General features: G+C 40.0%; 1 protein-coding gene across 2 annotated transcripts in view; it reads right to left on the bottom strand.

Annotated features, from left to right (window-relative positions):
- Positions 1-19,098, bottom strand: part of kif21b (kinesin family member 21B) — a 168,704-nt gene extending 149,606 nt beyond the window's left edge. For both annotated transcript variants that reach the window (XM_068057204.1, XM_068057205.1), the window contains exon 1: positions 18,801-19,098. In XM_068057204.1, the coding sequence (XP_067913305.1) occupies positions 18,801-18,844 (44 nt within the window). In that variant the 5' untranslated portion in view covers positions 18,845-19,098. The remainder of the gene's footprint in view (positions 1-18,800) is intronic.
- Positions 19,099-19,496: the final 398 nt, after the last annotated feature.

Here is a 19,496-nt window from a genome sequence, read left to right as displayed (position 1 = left end):
TTCAGTTCCCTCAATAAATACAGTCTCATCTCTGCATTCCTTTGCACAGTTCTTCATGCAAATCTACACCCAACACCACCCAACCCCCGCCAAAATAGAATTATCTACCGTTCTTCATAAATAATTTGAAAGTATAACTGTAATTGGCTGCTGAGAAATGTTTGTTAATCACTATTCACATTCCATCTTGTGCATAGGTTTTCTTGAAAATTATACCTCCACAGTTCTGCTGTTCAAACTGCACCTCAGTCCTAGATAGTAGAGCACAGGCAGCATACTGACATAGTGCATGTGTGACAAATGAACATGTGGGTTTTGCTCTACAAGTACCTATGGCATCAAGGAAAAGTACAGGACTTCCCAGTTCTTCTTAACAGCAATCACAGAACTTAGGCAGCCCAGAATATTTATTTTCTTCCTCTCTCCATTTTTCTCTTGCTTTCCTGAAGGCATTGCCTTATAGTGGGTGCCTCACCCTAGTAGCTTATGGTTCCACAGATAGCCCTCAGACACCAAGTGGCTTATGGTTCTGCTGGGTACCTCACTGAAGTGGCTATTCCTCATGAGTAGACAAAACAGGGAATGTAGACAGGTTATTCAACCTTTAATGGAAAACATTTCAGACTTAGTTCTTCATATTGTATTTCCATTGGTATTTCAAATGCTGTAAAATTCACAATCATTCAAGTATCCCCACGCAATACAGGACAGTTCACAAGCAGAAAATGGGATAAGCATAACAAGCAATTTTTTACTCAATAAGCATTCCACAAAGTGAAGAGAATTACAATAAAATATATTGTCATAACTTTTATATTGCATTGTTTCTTTTAAAAAAACACAAAGCATCTCCCTAATTCAGATCTGAATGAAAACGTTCTTTAAAACAGATTTTCAACTGTGCGAACAACATGAAAGAAAAATGCAACCTTACAGGTTGCCAGCTTTATTAGCTTCATCCGAGACTTTCTGTGAGAAGATTGGGGGGGTGAACTATTCAAGGTCTTTAGAATGATAAAGGAATTCAATAGGTTATGTACAAAGAAACTATTTCCTCTGGTGGGCGAATCAGGATGGAGGACCATTTAGGACATTTTCACACCAAGAGTAGTGGAAATATAGAACCTTCTCCCCAAATGTCGGTGGATGCTGGGTCACTTCAAATTTTCAATTCTGTGAGCAATAGATTTTTAGATAAGGGTATCACAAAATAAAGAGAGAAGGCAGGTAAATGGAGTTGAGGTACAAATCAGCCTTGACCAATGCTTCCTCTAATTTCCCTTCACTGTGCGCAGCCCAGCTGCTGCACTGCACATTCCTTTTAAGATTGCCACGCGGCGGCACATGGCACATCTTAAAGGGACCACGGCTTGTGTGCAGCCTGTTTGTCCGTTGGAAGGCACACTGCCAATTGCACACAACACTCACGCAGCTTAGAGGGAGCATTGGCTATGACGTCACTGAATGGTGGGATGGGTTCAAAGAACTGAATGGCTGACTCTTGTTACTGTCTCACATAAGTCTGAATACTCTGATATGCAAGTACCATTTTGATTAATCACACAAATACAAGCATACTAGCCAATTTAAAAGCATGTTCTCTATGCACGTGACTTATGTTCTCTGACTCAACTGAAAAGATATGCTAGAAACATGTAAGACTTTACTTTATCTAAGCATTGTATAACTACATTGGTCAAAAGCCAGGTAATTCATGTCAATGTATTGGAACAGTCACTAAACTGCAGCAGGACACAATAATTTATTGTTCAGCAGTTGATAGCTGGTGCTTTTTACCTCTCCTCAGTAATCTGAAATATTCAATCAGTGTTATTTCAATTAACCATAACCAAAGTCTTACAATTAGAACACGTTCATTTCACATGACTCCACACTTTATGGACATCTTGGCAGAGAAGCTACTTGGAGTGTATCAAAGTTATATAATTTAAAAAAAAATTTAACTGTTCCCATATCAAACTCTGTCACAGCAGCATTCCACATTCAAGAGAGGAGGAGCAGGAGCAGGAACAGGAAAAACTCCTTGCTCTTGTGAGAATAGTGCCACAGGATCTTACGCATCCACCTGTACAGGCAGACAGACTTAAGTTTAACAATTCATCCCAAGGATTGCACTTCCTACAGAGCAACAGAATTTCATTTGATTGTCAGCCTAGTTCATGTGTTCAAATCCAGATTGGGCGAATGAGAACAGACTTGGCAACATCAAGTTAGTATGAGCATTTTGCAAACTAGTCAGCATCCACTCTGACTCTTGGATCAACTCAAAAAGAACATCTTCCATCTTGGTGCCAAACAACTGATACTGATCAAACACACCGGCCAATATTATTTATCAAGGTCGCCAAGGCAACTGATACATGTACAGCACCACAAGTTGTAGCAAATGCAAATTAAGGAGAGAATTAACCTGCACCTTCATACATACTGGAACTTCAAATTATGTCTTTGACAGAGACCAAGGCATAAATAGCTTGGTTGGCCTCCAAGACAAAAGAGGTATTTATTTGCGATGTTCTAGAGTGTGTCAGGACATAGAGAAGACAGAAAAATAAAAGTAATAAAATTAAACATGCAGAATAATAGCAACTGAAGATTCAGATTGTAACCCTTTGCATAGAATACAAATCATCAGAAGCAATGTAAGCATTTTTGTACCATTTTCAAACTCAAAACATCTGTATGTGGGTCCAATGCATTCATAGAATTTCCATAACTCATGCGACTGCAAGCAAGGCATTCACATGGTTTTGGATCATTAATTCAAAAAGGTCATGACTGTATGGGTAGAGGAATAAGAACAGGAGGAAAAATACCCTTTATATAAAATACTTCCCCGTTTGTGGGATAAGAATAATGAGTCTATCTGAAAGAAACTTTATGATTTCCTTCTTTCTCCAGCAACCTACTGCAACCCTGCAAGGTCAGATCTGAGAGACAGGAATAATGCAACCAAAATGCTAGTATCTAGACCGCATTGATCAGCAAATAGCTCTAATATTAACAGTACACAGCAGCAGTCAGGGTTTAAAAAATACAATAAGTAATTTAGATTATTTATCTATTTTGGGGGAAAAAGGGATTTTCCCACTTCAATCATTGGAGTCTTATCCTCACTGTGACAGGACTCAAGTCATCCATAATGATTCACAGCAATTAGGACAATTTTAGGCTTAAAGTCATTCAACCACCCTTTGACTCAGATCTCTCTCAATTTCACCTACTTGAGCCATCTGCTGATGATATCCCTCAATTTAGGTGCAACAGTGCACAAGCAACTCTGGGCTAATACATGATTAAATACCATGTGCTGCATGACCACAACTGCTGAACTGCTGTGATGCAGACAATGGATGTTTGTGGCAGCTGCTAAGTCCTACCACAGTCCCACTGGAGAAACCTCACATAAAACTGAAACACAGCATCTCTTGGACAAACCTGATGGTTGTGAAATATATAATAATCATTTTATCCCCACAAAACATCATCTAACCCAGAAGAAACGTGCTCGAGATTTAAATCAAAATGACCACAACACTCCCTCCCCCATTTGTGATCGGTGGAAGAATCCCGTATGCTGTATTAAAAAATACAATCCCAGGGAACTCGAGCTTTTAGATGTTAGGAGGAACTACATTTTTTTTTAAATAAAGAGAGGCTGTTGCCAGCCAGTAGGACTGTAAGTAGCACTCCTTCAGCTTTTGCTCTATATCATGAATCCTCATGGGAGACCATACACCAGCAACAGCTGGCAACTGGCTGATCCAGAACTGGGATTGTTTTAAGCCTTAATTCACCAAGGTTAAATCCAAGCCCTGGGGATGGACACCAGATTCCAAAAACACACAATAATATGTTATACAACATTCAACAAATCAAGGATTGTTAAACCTACAGTCCCCCGGGTGAACAAAAATCTATAGTTTTGTTTACGGTGCATTTTTCAGGACTGGCTCTTAGTTAATATGACCCAATACAAGTCAATTTGAAGAAAGCAATTCTTAATTTAAAAAGTCCAAATAATGGCAAACATGATCATTATCAGGGGATAAAGAGACATTGCATATTAGCATAGTGCCCTGGCTTTTAATGTTTAGCGGATTATTTGAATACTGTCTCAAGTGAGGGCATGAACATCTGCCTTCTTTAATAACTGTGTGCTCAGACTTTGTTCAATCTCAATCCAGTTTCTAGTAGTTTAGTCCAGAGCAATGAACGAACCACATTACAGAAGTCTCACTCAGTAAGATTATATGCTGGTATGCACTGAGCAGTTGGAGCTTCACTTTATATCTGGTTGTGCTATCCCAGAATTGTGAGAGTCAATACGGATAATGGGTGCTAGAATTAGTTAAATTCCAGCATAAAGATTCTTCATCTAGATCAGCAGGAAAAAAGTCCGAACAAAAACATCTCTTACAAATCCACTAAAATTGGGAAAAAAATAATAATAATGCCTCATTCAGTCCAAGGGAAAATGGGGGTCAGAAGCCCACACTGTGTGGCAAACAGTCACTCACCTGTGAATTTCTCCAAGTTGGCCAATTAGTGGCCAGAGGGTGGGCTCGTCGTCCAATTAAGGATGGGTGGGCACTCAAAGTTGAAGGGCAAATAGGAGTCCTTCAAGCTTGAAAGCAGCAGCAGGATGCCATGGTAGGTAAGTGAGGGAGAGGGCACCCCAAAATGGAGACACCCTCTCTCCAACTTTTTCAAATTTGAAATAAAAAATGGCCTTTGTAGCCAGGCCACCACTTGGAGGGGAGGGAACCCTTCCACAGGGTGGCCTGTAGCTGCTGCTGCATCCAAGCAGGCAGGGAGGACCTCTAAGCTTACCTGGAGCTTTGGCCCCCAGATAAAACACCAGGAGATAACCTCCAGACAGCTAAACTGTGCCCAGCTAAATGCAGGGACCTGGAGTCTGAATGGAAAATCCCGGTTGGCCTCCTTCAATTGGCCTTAAGTGGCCATTAATGGGCTCAATGGGCTACCTGTAACTTGAGGGCAGATAGCCCTGCTGCACCACCAGCACCCCTCCCACCTCATCTCTGGGAAAATGGCCCAGAGGCTGGACAGAGCCGGCGAACTTGTATGCCAGCCGGCCGCATTATTTTTAGCCTCCTTTCCAGGCCTCGGCGGGGGCTAAAAATCCTCCCCCAATTTTTCATTTTACCCTGCACACCTATATTGTAAACATCATTACTGAAAGGTCAGCCGCTGTATTACGTGAAGCACAGTCACTAACTTACTGCACAATTAATGTAATACAACAAATTCCTTCAATAAATCACCAGTCTCCGTCTGTCTCATCAACTACCTCCTTCTTTTGTAAGGGAGATGAATCGTTACAATCCCTCTTCAGTTTAAACTTAACATTTCCCTTTCACTCATTTGAGGGTTTTTAACTTTTAGGTAACTATTTCTGTAGCTGTCGTACAAATTAAGATTTACATTATTCAAAGTATGTTCTGTGAGATGTTTAACCAGTAGTCTAAACAATTCTAACTTAATTGATTAAAAGAACCTCTCTTCATTACTCCAGTTTGTTTGACTATTATGGGTAGTCTTTTTGATTTTTGCATTTCTCTTTTTCAGAATCAGGGTGAAGAATTGGGTGATAGATATCAGCAAAGATTTTGTACTTTAGACTAAAAAATTTTAATTGGAAACTTTGGGTTTAATAACTTTGCAGGAACAAATATAAAACACCTAATGGGTTTCAACCAGTATAACATTGAAATATGCATTATTATCTGCTTATTCATAGGACAGCGGAACAGGAATGGACCATTCAGCCCCTCGAGCAGGTTAGTTAGTTAGTTAGTTAGAGATACAGCACTGAAACAGGCCCGTCGGCCCACTGAGTCTGTGCCGACCATCAACCACCCATTTATACTACTACACTAATTCCATATTCCTACCACATCCCCACCTGTCCCTATATTTCCCTACCACCTACCTATACTAGGGGCAATTTATAATGGCCAATTTACCTATCAACCTGCAAGTCTTTTGGCATGTAGGAGGAAACCGGAGCACCCGGAGGAAACCCACGCAGACACAGGGAGAACTTGCAAACTCCACACAGGCAGTACCCAGAATTGAACCCGGGTCGCTGGAGCTGTGAGGCTGCGGTGCTAACCACTGCGCCACTGTGCCACCCCGAATGTTCTGCCATTCAATTAGATCATGGTTGATCTGTACCTCAACTCCATTAACCCACCTTTGATTCATATCTGCCTATGCCCTGACCTAATAAAATTCCATCAAACTCAGTCTTGAAAATTTCAATTGACCCAACAACCAAGGCCTTTTGGAGAAAGGTGCATGCAATTCATGTCTGAAAGATCTAGCTCTAATTTTAAGATTGTACCCCCTTGCTTTGGAATCCCCATCAGGTGATTTATTGAATCTTTTTGTAATTTTAATCACCTCAATTAGATCACCCCTCAATCTTCTAAACTCAAGGAAATACCAACAAAATTTATGCAACCTATCCAAATAATTTAAGCCTTTATTTGCTGCCTCATCCTCAATGAAACTTTCTTTAGCCTTCTGTACATGCATTGACACTGAATCAATAGAGAGTTGGTAAATCACTGTGCCAAACATGGGAAATGGCTGTATGCCACTCCTGAAATGCAGTACGTGCACTGATCCTTCGAAGTATTATCAGGTTTAACTGAATTTCAGAAGTTATCTTTCAGTGACTAATTATCAGGTTTGATTAAAGACGATTGATTCTGATGTTTTACCTTGACAAATCTATTGCTTCCTGAAGTTTTTGAACTCCAGTAAGGCTTCTGAGCCTAATGGCATCCCTTCAGGACCTGCAGGGTGTGTGCTTCCAAATGTACACATCCTATGTTGCCTCTTTAACCTCTTACTAATTGGTCACCAATCTGCCAATGTAACTAATTTGTCAAACTCACACTGTAATTTCCGAGCTCCTTCCTCGAATTTCACTGTCCTTGCCAGTTTTGCATCATCAACAAATTTGACCAATTCACATTTAGCTTTCGAGTCTAAACCATTTATGTATATCAGGAACAGTGGTGGACCCAAGATCAAATCCTCAGTACATCACCAGCTTTCCCAGCCAACCCAGTTCAGCATGATATTTCTAATGAGCAATCACTGTTTTCTATCCTTCAACCAGTTTCTCTTCCATTTCTGAATCCATACCCTGAATCCCCATTCATCATCTTTCACAGGGAATTTTGTCAAATTAATTTTGCAAGTCTAGGAATATTATTTCATAGAGCTTTCGACCAATCCACTTGGGATGTTACTTCCTCAAAGTCAAGAAGGTTAGTCAAGCATGATCTTCCCCATCTGAATCCATGTTAGTACTGGAAACCATAAAAAAAGATATTTACTGAAGTGGGTGTATAATTATCTCTGTCATTGATGTAGACGGAGGGTTTATGTTCCCATTAAAATTGAATATTTTTGCTCTCTGCCAGTGTTAAAATTGAGAAACTGGTATCATGATTAGGTCAAGAATGGGATAGGCCAACTTCTTTTCTGTTCAGTCAACAGATTTTCTTTCAAACTATTTCCAACACTAAGTGAAGAGCATAGCCGAGGATTTATTTGATTTTACTATCATGGAGAAAAAAAAACCAAGATGAATTTGGCGCTATCATAATATACTGACTCTATGAAAACTAGAGTCCAGAAGCTGTTAAAAATAAAGAGAAAATTGAAGGTGATATGTTTTAAAACTCTTTTCATCCAAGCTTCCTGCTGGAGCCTGACTGGCTATGGTGACTGATGCAGAGTTTAAGCTCTGCTCCTGTGCTGCCAGCTAATGCAAATCTGATTTCAGTGGAACCAATTGAAGGTGATTTTTTTTTGCAGCATAAACATGAAGTTTTTGTGCTGTCAATATTGTACTAAACTTTTACCTAAATTAGCATCAATCTATGAATCACAATCTCTGTTACAGTGAAGAAGCTAGCAGCAAAGAACTTCATCTGATACTTAGTCTATAAACAGATTTCTGTACATGAGTTGACATGGAAACAAGCTTTATCTTGCTCTGCATCAACACTCAGTCACCAGAACTTAACAATTCTCTGTGGCATTCTCTTTTATTTTCTCATTATAATAGTTCAGCTCAGGTTGTTCTTTTAAAAAGGACTGGTTGTCAAGTCAATTGACACTCTTGCATAGATTTTCAAAACATGTGCTGGCAAAATGATAAATTTTCAAAACTACTGCAAATTACGCAAGTAACATCACATTACTTGTGAAATACATCACTCCGAAATCTAGGCCTATACTTGAGACAATGGCTGTAAAAAAGAACTTTATACTACTAGATCTTTTAATAATTATTCGGAGTTGCAATACTAACTCTCACGAATATAGGTCCTCACTTCATCAGTACTGTGATGTGTCAACATGCTTCAAGGTTTTTCTAGTTACAAATCAATTTCAGTGCAAAGCAACTGTCCCTGACAAGAATTAGTTAATTTTGATATTACACATTCTGTCAAACAATAACAAAATGTGACCTGAGATAGATGAAAGTATTCTGAAATCTCAATTACACTATACCATAGCTTTGATGTATTGGCTACATTAATACTGGCTGGAGCCATTGGTGTCTAAAATAGAATACAAGTTGCAATTTAATCACCATCATGTTTACCATCTAAAGATTTAACATAACGGCACTCTCCCGACGCTGACTGGATTTTCCAGCCGGTGTATGTGGCACCCAACAGATCAGGTGCCCATCCATGAAACGGTGATGGATTCCCAGTGGGAGGCCAGGTAGATGTCAGAGCTACTCCAAAAATCAGTCACAACCGTGGCAGTGCCCGTTACTGTGGGAGGGTGGTGGGGGCGGAGGCAATTACTCCCTCATTTCAGACACTCCCAACACTTGTGGCCCTCTTATTTACCCATTTTGTTGCCAGTGACCTGAAATGAAGGGGGGCTGCCAATCTTTGACTGCTGGACAGCCTTATATTGGCCCTCCAGATTCAGGAGGCTGCCTGCCATCTTAAATTGGATGGGGCTCCTGGAGGTGGCCACTTAATTGGCTGCCTCCTCCAAAATCACACTCTAGCTCCAGCTGCCAGCATTTGTGGGTTCTGCACCCACATTTCATCTCGACAGCAGGATTGGGAGCCGGGAACTAAAATCCTGCCCAACGTTTCAGGTCGCTGACCATTCATCAGAGATCTGAAATGTTAACTCTGTTTCTCTCCCCAAATATTTTTGTTCGTTTCAATTGCTAGTCACTCAACTAATTTGTGTGTCCAGGAACAATTTAATTTGGGTGCCTACCCTAAGATAAGGGACCTTCTAAAATAAGTTTTTATTGATTTCCCAGGGATAAGTTCTGGGTTGTTTTGTTCTGAATTAGAAGAAACTAACTTCCTCTTGAATTTTAGGGGAATAAACCCCAGAAATTTTCCTTTTTTATCTTACCAATAATCAAATCTCGAGATGAGAATGGATTCATCCATAATATCATGACACACAGTGAACTTCCCTGATAATGACTAACTCAGTGCAGGGTTAAGCAGAATAATTAGAGATCTATCTGTAGTCCCAGCACTCATAACTCTTCCCTCGTCCAATTACCAGCATTCTCCTAGATTCACTGCAGCATACTTCACTCTAACTCCTCGTACTGAAGCAGTCCGTGTAGAAATGCAGCAAGCCCTGGACAATATCCAGGCTTGGGCTGATAAGTGGCAAGTAACATTCACGCCACACAAGTGCCAGGCAATGACCATCTCCAACAAGAGAGAATATAACCATCTCCCCTTGAAATTCAATGGCATTACCATCGCTGAAACCCCCACTATCAACATCCTAGGGGTCACCATTGACCAGAAACTGAACTGCAGTAGCCATATAAATACCGTAGCTATAAGAGCAGGTCAGAGGCTAGGAATCCTGCAGTGAGTAACTCACCTCCTGACTCCCCAAAGCCTGTCCACCATTTACAAGGCACAAGTCAGGAGTGTGATGGAATACGCTTCACTTGTCTGGATGGGTGCAGCTCCAACAACACTCACGAATCTCAACACCATCCAGGACAAAGCAGCCCACTTGATTGGCACCCTATCCACAAACATTCACTCCCTCCACCACCTACGCACAGTGGCAGCAGTGTGTACCACCTACAAGATGCACTGCAGCAATGCACCAAGGCTCCTTAAACAGCACCTTCCAAACCCGCGACCTCTACCAGCTAGAAGGATAAGGGCAGCAAATGCATGGGGACACCACCACCTGCAAGTTCCCCTCCAAGTCACACACCATCCTGACTTGCAACTATATCGCCGTTCCTTCACTGTTGCTGGGTCAAAATCCTGGAACTCCCTTCCTAACAGCACTGTGGGTGTACCTACATCATATGGACTGCAGGGGTTCAAGAAGGCAGCTCACCATCATGTTCTCAAGGGCAATTAGGGATGGGCAATAAATGATGGCCTAGCCACCGACACCCACATCCCACGAATGGATTTTTTTTTTTAAACTCCTCACACCTCTGCAATACTTCAAATGCCAGCACCATGATTCTAAATTGGGAAATACATCATGAAATCATCTCACTAGGTTACCATTAACAATCTTCCTTCTTTATTACAGGTCAAGCTCATAAGCAATAACAGGAAGCAGGTGAGTATGGGAGGAGTGAGAATGCCCATTAATATCCTCTCCTCAAATCAATAAGAACCTCACGAAGATCGTGGGCAAGAGTCACGTCTGGGACATGATGGTTTTGGAGGTTGGAGAATGTGTCCTGTAGGCAATTTAACTCTTCTCACTAAAAACTCGCAGCAACCCACTTTGCATGACAAAGTGCAGCTGCTTTTCAACAGCCACAGATCTGTTTCTATTTATCCATGACTCTAAATGTTAATCTTTCCCTCTCTTCCCTTTCAGGTGAAAGTAGAGCACCTAAAGGATGAGATGAAAGTGAGTACCATTAATGAACCCACAGTGTCACACAAAATAGAGCCAAGTCCCTTCAAAGTGTATACTTGGACTAACCTCAATTAATGGAACAATGAGTTCCATTTCTCTATATGGCAATGGAGAGGAAACTTTTAATTGTTGGTTGAATATTTCTAAAATATTGCTTCATTTGAAGATTTTAGGTGATGCCCTGACAGCATTGCATAAACACAACTAGGTATTTTGAGAAATTGCAATTAAATTTAATTTATTAATTCCACCCTGGTGATTTCATCAGCTCTACATGACTGCAATCAGACACCATCTGGCATCTTCCTAGGACTGGGCACTGCAAAAGGAATGGTACCACTGCTGCCGAATTAGAGGATCAAGTGTGGTCCAAATGGTTGTTAATGACACAAAAGCAGCCGTGACCCAATTCACCTTCTAGAACGAAAGGCTTTTTTAAAAAAAAACTGCACTGCAGTACCTACTGTGCACTTTTAATTCAGGCTGTTTTTGTTCCACGCTTTACATCCTCTGACACTGCACCACAACTCTATCTCTCTGGGCTGTTATAGGTAGACACTCAACTCCTGAAAAACTGACTCATCAGCCACAACCACTAGGTTTTAAAGTAAGAGAAAGCTTTTTTTCTGAATTGTTTTATAAACTTATATTCAAATACATTAATAATAGCACAATTTCCTTAACTAAAATCACATGCGGCAGTTATATTCCTTAAAATAAGGCTTTGAATTTCAGATAAAAGCTTAAAGAACTGAAATATTTACCAGGAGCAGATATCCTCCTAGACTTCAATTATGTGCTGGCAAAAATGAAATTCAGTATTTCCAACTATCTATAAAGTCTCACTGACTGCAAGGAAATAGTAAAGAGATTGTGTTTTTTTGAAAACAAATGACACTGGCAGAATCCTAAACATTCCTTTTACAGATCACTCTCTCATACAGGAAGAATTATGTTAAAATGCTTATCATAGAAGCCAGTTATCTGCAATAATTAAAAGAACCATCTTGCATTTATATAGAACCTTTCATGTCCTCTCTCTTTCTCTCTATTTAGCATCCTCATTGCCCGAGGGTTGCTAATCATGGCTTATGCCATGATATCACTATGGGGCAAGGCTTGGAGACATGCCCCAAGAACTACTTCAGTTGGTACGGGGATTGAACCCATGCTGTTGGCATTATTTTGCATCACACTCTAGCCATTGATCTCCCCAATGTAGAGGCAACCGCATTGTGAGCATTGGATGACCACTTTGTGGAACATCTCCACTCAGGCCGAAAGCATAACCCTGAGCTTCCAGTTGCTTACCATTTCAACACCCACTCTCCGCCTCCCTCCCCACCCCCCCCACCGCTCTCATGCCCACTTTTCGGTACTTGGCCTGCTGCAGTGTTCCTGTGAACAACAACACAAGCTCGAGGAACAGTACCTGATCTTTCGATGAGGCACTCTACAACCTTCTGGGCTCACCATTGAGTTCAATAATTTCAGAGCGTAACTGGCCATTTTTTAATATATTTCTACTTGTTTTTATCATTTTTATTTTATTTTTTAACCATGTGCCTGTTTTTTCATGTGGACAGAGTTGCTTATTACTCTGCCATTAACACTCTCTCTGGACTAATGCTTTGTCTTTCACAAGCATTAACACATTCTTTGAGTTCTGAAGAAGGGTCACTGACCTGAAACGTTAACTCTGCTTCTCTCTCCACAGATGCTGCCAGACCTGCTGAGTATTTCCAGCATTTCTTGTTTTTATAACACATTCTTTGCCTTTGTCCTATGACACCTTTGTTATTTAATCTTTCCTGCCCTCTGCGCTATCACACACCTTTCCTTTTGTTCTCTTCCCCACCAACCACCGCCACCCCCCCACCGCCACAAACTTGCTTAAAACTTAATTCTTTTCTAACCTTTGCCAGTTCTAATGAAAGGTCACAGACCTGAAACGTTAACTCTGCTTCTCTCTCCACAGATGCTGCCAGACCTGCTGAGTATTTCCAGCACTTTCTGTTTTTGTTTCAGATTTCCAGCATTTGCTTTCAGGAAAAAAAATATATTCTTTGGTGAAAATGCAGAAAACAATAAGATTAATCTCAGTAAAGGATGAGCTCCAAAGAATAACCAGCAAAAATTGAGTCTCGAAAGAAAGTCGGGGAGACTCAGTGCAGAGAACGTTAAGTGAAATGTTATTTTAAAGCAGGATAGTTGGGCTAGAAGGCATAATTTTAGGAAGAAAAGTTTTGTTTACTTCTCACTCAGAAGGCTGTGTGTTCAACCCTACTCCTGAACATTAGCCCATTCTCTAAACTGACATCTCAGTACTTGGAGTATTGCATTGTTAAAGATGCCATCTTTTAGATGCAATGTGGAATTTACACCCCTTTATCTGTCCCGATTAATGCAGAAGATCCCATGGCATTTTGCAAAGAAGATCAAGGTCAACATTTATCACTCAACCAACCCCGTCAGAACAGATTAATTGGTCATTCATCTCTGCTGTTCATGGGACCTTGCTGTGAACAAATTTGCTCCCGTGTTTACGAACATAACAACAGTGGCTACATTTAAATTCATTGTCTGTGAAGCACTTTGGAATGCCGAGCTGCTATATAAATGCAGGTTCTTTCTTACTCAAAGAGTGATGTTTAGAATAATCGCGCAGGCAAAATAGCAGAAGCAGAAACATTAAGGTTGTTCACACTGCTGCCATGTGTTCTAGTGGGGCAGTTGCAATATTAGAGGTGTGAACCTCAAAGAGCCAAATAGCTTTCTCATTTTTTTCTTACGTTCTTAAATCCAGTAATTGCTTACTTCTAACTACTAAATAATGAAGGTGATATTTGGAAAGTACAGCACTGTGCCTGGCCCAAGCCTGCTTGACTGAAGACTTCTTGCAGTGACTTATGTTTTAAACTGCTGATCTGAATCATTTAGACAGCAGATCTTTCTGTGCACTCCCAGCAACATCCTGAATGGTGACTGACTGAATGGAGACAATGGTCTGTGGGCAAAACTGCCATTTATGATGTCACTGGAGAATTTAAGTTTGGTTTAGGAAATGCTGCATTTGTCAAATGAAGTTTCAGCATTAACCAATTTTGGTCTGTGACTTAATACCTATTCAAACTGATAGCCCAACAATCTAACTTCAGGATCCTTACAGTTGTTGGAGATTATCTACTTCATCATTTAGGTGCAATTAAAAGGCAAGTTCCAGTGGTGACATGGCAGTGTTGTAAGCAGTATTTAACTGAATGTATTTAACTTAATTCCCTCATACAGCAGAAAGTTATGGCATCATTGATCAGCAGTTTCAAAACCATAAAATCTAGCAACAAACAGAAACTAAGAAAGGGTTCACAAGTTTTCCCTTGTACCAATTGAGATTACATAGCCAGATTAATGTAATTTCTTCTTTAAATAATACCATGCATTTTTGGTGAAAAAGAGACAGTAGCTCTCACAACCTCAGGACATACAAACAGCTTTAGTCAATGAAGTACTTCTGAGGTGTAGTCACTGTTGTAATGTTGGACATGCAGCAGTCAATTTGTGCACAAGATCCCACAAACAGCAATAAGATAGAATGAGCATATGGCACCTCCGAGAGTGCAACAGGCCCTCGATACGGCACTGGAGCTTGTCAGCTCTGGTTCAGTTGGTAGCACTCTCACCTCTGAGTCACAAAGTTCTGGGTACAAGTTCCACTCCAGGGCTGGAGCACAAAAATCAAGGCTGCCAGTCCAGTGCAATACTGAGGGAGAGCTGCACTGCTGGAGGTGTCATTTTTTGGATGAGATGTTAAACTAAGGCCTCGTCTGTTTGCTTGGGTGGATGTAAAAGATCCAACTGCACTATTTCGAAGAAGAGCAAGGGAGTTATCCCTGGTGTCCTGGCCAATATTTATCCCTCAACATCACAAAAAGAGATTATCTGGTCATTATCACCTTGTGGTTTGTGAAAGCTTGCTGTGCACTGGCTGCTGCATTTCCTGCATTACAACAGTGACTGCATTTCAAAAAGTACTTCGAGATGTCTAGTGATCATGAAAGATGCTATAAAATGCAAGACTTTCTTTGTGGAGTGTCAGCCTTGATTTTTGCGCTCAAATCCTGGACATACGAACATACGAATTAGGCGCAGGGAGTGGGACTTGAATACTCAGCATCGTGACTCTGAGGCAAGAGTTCTACTAATTTAGCCACAGCTGACCCACATGTATCAAGGACCATCGACACCAAACTCGCAACATCCGACGTGCCCAAAGAAAGGCCAGAAGTGGCGCAGCTGCAGATGTTCCCCCAAGCATCAACGATGACAATATGAACTGCCAGTTCTTTGGGCATCCATGCTGATCCCGCATAGGATTCCTCAGTCCTGATAGAACCCACAAAAGAGAATGAAATCATTTACAGCTTGGACCTACTCAAACAATGAGGAGTCTACCATTGAATGAGTAGATAATCTGCTTTAAAGTGATGAAAGTTGAGGTAGCCATGGAGAACTTCGCTGCTCTTCTTCAAACAGTATCTGGATTGGGACTTGAACCCATAATCTGATAACTCACAGGCAGAAGTGCAACCTACAGCTGACACCTAAAGGACTTAAACCAGTTCAGAACATCACTTAGTTACCCCAGTAAAACTTTAACCTTCAGCTCGTGATTTTTTTTTTTTACTAGCTACAAATTTCATAATCAGTGGCATTATAAATAACATATATTGATCAGGATTGCACTGACTGTGAACTTGCTCATTTAAATGTTAAAAGGGTTTAAATCTCTCCATTTTCTCACCAGTCCTCCTGGACCACACATCATGGGCCTCTGTCAATCATCTTAACTGCAAGATCAGAGATGCACAACAGTGATATGGAGATAGCTCCTTAGAATATCCCTCCTGTTATCACATTCTAATGTAGCAGGGTAGATATACACAGAGGATAGTCAAACCTGCATGCCTGCCCCATCCTCCACCATTACTGCTCTGACATACCATTTCCCTGCACCAGGCTTCCTCGAAGCTTATCTCAAAAATATAAGCACACCCATTAAGTCAAGAATTGCATTTTCTGTAGTTAGTTCCCATTGATGTACTATGTAATATATACTGAAAAGGCAAATTTATCCCTGTGCAAACTGAGTGCATGTTTGTTTTGTAAACATTGGAGGTTTTGTTTGCAATCACTCCTCTGCCAAACAGATACAGATAAACTTTTATCACACACAATGACAGTAGAAAAATTTGGTTTAAGTTCAACAACAGGCCTACATCCTTCCTGAAACTGCGTTTTACTGACACTTCCTGATTCTTTGCTGTACAGCTTTGAACAGCGATGGTAGGAAATAATGTCTGCGCATTGAATCCGAGTGCCAAAGTATGTCAAAAAAAGACATTCCACAAATTCTACATCTGAAAGATTAATTTCATTGTAACTGATCAATTGATTTGATTCAAACCAGTTGATAGAAATTGAGTTTTGCTTTGAAGTAAAATGACTCAATTAAACAATAATGTTTTTAACAGATAAAGTCTCTTAGTCTTGTTCAGCACACAACTTCCCCAGCATATAGCGACCTAGAATGCTAGCCTTTGTCAATGACTGCCTGTTTTTGTTATGAAGCACCCACAAATGCAAGTGAGCGACATCCCTTTCAATCATCTTGAAGAATCTGTTTTACAATCACTTTCAGGTGCATAGTACTGCATAAGGTCAATTTGCTTCAAGAAGCCACTTCTTATAAACTGCATTTTCAATAGTTGACCCATCTTTTGTGGAGAATTAATTAGGACTGTTGTCAATAATCATAATTTCACATTTTCTCTGCACTATGTTCTACTGTTATCAAACAATATTTGTGAAACTGATTATTTTACTATAGTCAGATACAAAATAAGAAATTATACTAAATTAAACTTAATCCCACATCTACCAAACCCAAGAGGAAAAAAGCTACATGATTTGAAGAACATTTGTTTCAAACCAAAATACTGTCTTCAGCTAGGCCAACAGTTTATTTGGATATCAGGGATTTTGTAGTATCTACTTACTATAGAGAGGAGTCATTCATTAATCAATTTGAATATGATTACACTGCTGATGGATTAAGTATTACCCTTTTAACATCAAGGAGGAGATTCATTTTTTCCAATAAACAACTGGAATAAAATCACAACAAGCTTTGTTGCCCTATCGCAGAGAATTAACTCTTGAACACAGCTATGGTTTATGTTCATGGTTTCCAATCCAATTTATTTCAATGATGCTAAATAAGATAACAGATAGTTGGCAGTTATTTACTAAGATGTAAATCAATTGAGTGAGTTTTTGATCCCAAAATACTATTGTGGCTCATGAAAGTCAGCGGATCCCTCGAGATTGAATTAAGTATTAAATTCGTCTGCAATTATTATCCATTGTTGATTGGATCTTTAAGAAAAATCCTATTCTTTTGTGATAGTTGTGCCAGAGGTCAAACCACGAGCAAAATGTTAATAAAGTAGGTTGTCAAATTTTAACTAAAGATATTTTTCATTATGTGACAGGAACTAAAGCTTCCATTATCTTGGGTAACAGATGACATTGTAAATTGCCCATTTAGTATGTAAAATAAAATGAAAATTAATTTTATGAAATGTCTGAATGGGGTTCACAATTAGGAGAGAACCAAAGCCAGTGACCACGGAATAAATTAAATACTCTGGATTCCACTGACTGTCATTGCACCTTATTGTCACTTCCCTCTCCTGTCCTTATTTTGTTCTCTAGTCGCACTTATATCTTCTGTATACCTAATGGCGCGTTAATAATAATTCTTCCAATTGCCACTTTTCTGATCAAAATGTTCCAGTCCATACACACACTCTTTGTTCTCATTCGCCATCGGTCTAAAAGAAGGTTTCATGGTTTCTTTAAAATGATCACTATAATCAAAATCTATTAAAGGAGCAGCATAATGGTCATTATGAAACATCAAAAACATATTTCATGGTACATTTATTTCCAAATGATTCGTTGCTGGTAATCAGCATCATAAAACTGTCATTGTCATCACTTTGGAGGAAGGGAGGGGAACTGGAATACTGAAAAGGGTAACATTAAATCATTGTATTATTATATTACTGATGTTACATTATCTTCAATTGGTTAGTAAGAATCCCTTTACAGCTCACTCGGGTCAGAAATGATCTTATAGTTATGAAAAGCAGCAATGTATTATCCTCAGCCCATGTGATATCATTTCCATGCCCATGTAATAATTCTATTCATTCACCATTTTAACTCCTGCATCAACAGAACTCACTCTGATGAACAAAGACTGAATGGGGGAGCTGAGGGAAAATGGTATGTGCAGTAGTGTATTTTTTGAAAGAATGTGATGTCAAACATGCCACAATAACATGGGTGGTGTTATTTTATTGCAGTTCCCCAAAGATTTAAAAAAAGAGAGGTTATTTATGGTTCCTTTTCACAAGTCTTATTTTATTAGAAGTCCATTGTCTCCAACTATTAAATACAGAAGCCAACCAAATCAAAAATGTATTACCAATGTTAAGACCTGCAAGAACTCAATACCAGTCAACATGAAATCGTTTGTTTTGAGGTCAAAATGCAGTCAATGACAAAATGACACAGTAGATTCACAATTTATTTAAAAATACGAATCTATTGAGTCTCTATCACCTATTCAAGCCAACAGCACAGCACAATAACACAGAGCACCCACACAATGGCTTCCCGGCTCTTTACTGTCCTGTAATATTGCCACACGCTTTTGGCACTGACTCAACCCTGTAATAAATAAGAAGCTGTCTTACCTTAAAGCGACTTTGACACTACAGCCGTCTTGATTAGTCGCCATTATTTTTGTGCAGCGTGCGCTATCTAAGCTTCATTCAATGAAAGGAAAATCACTGACCTACTGAGATGGCAGCGCAGTGTATTTAAGGTACAAATAAATACAAACATATTTTTCACAGAACTTGAAGCGTGTCATCCTATAGTTAACGGGATCAAGACGGCAGCGGCACGATTGCATTTGCAACATCCTGTGTTACATTGTAGTCGCTACAAATCCGCAATGCAACATCCAAAGTCAGCCTCAAGCAGCCCAGAGTGCTCATTGCCAGGCAACCGAACCTGCTCGGTGGGCGGGGTCCGGTCAAGAGTGATGTTTCCATCCACCAGTCACATCCAGGGATTCTCCGAATGGGCGGGCCCAGGAAGAGGATTGACCAATCATAGTAGAAAGAACGAAAGACTAAAGCATCAAGATAGTTTGACTCCAAAAAAAGGAACTCATTCGGGGAAGGTTGTCAGTTCGCAAATTCTGCTCCGTTTCAAGAGGTCTGATCAATTTTTGGGGGTTCGTTTTCTTTCTTATAAACCGCATTTAAACTAACAATTTATTTTAGAAAGGCCACCATCTCCAATGCCAAAAGCAAAATCCTGTCAGGGTAATTGTGGAAGAGATCAGTGCCAAGAATTACTAATTCACTCTTTTGTAACTGGGG

Source organism: Heterodontus francisci, chromosome 25 (genome assembly GCF_036365525.1).
Source record: "Heterodontus francisci isolate sHetFra1 chromosome 25, sHetFra1.hap1, whole genome shotgun sequence".
Taxonomy (NCBI): Eukaryota; Metazoa; Chordata; class Chondrichthyes; order Heterodontiformes; family Heterodontidae; genus Heterodontus; species Heterodontus francisci.
The sequence above is the reverse complement of the archived record's forward strand: the minus strand, read 5'-3'. Positions and strand labels throughout refer to the sequence as shown.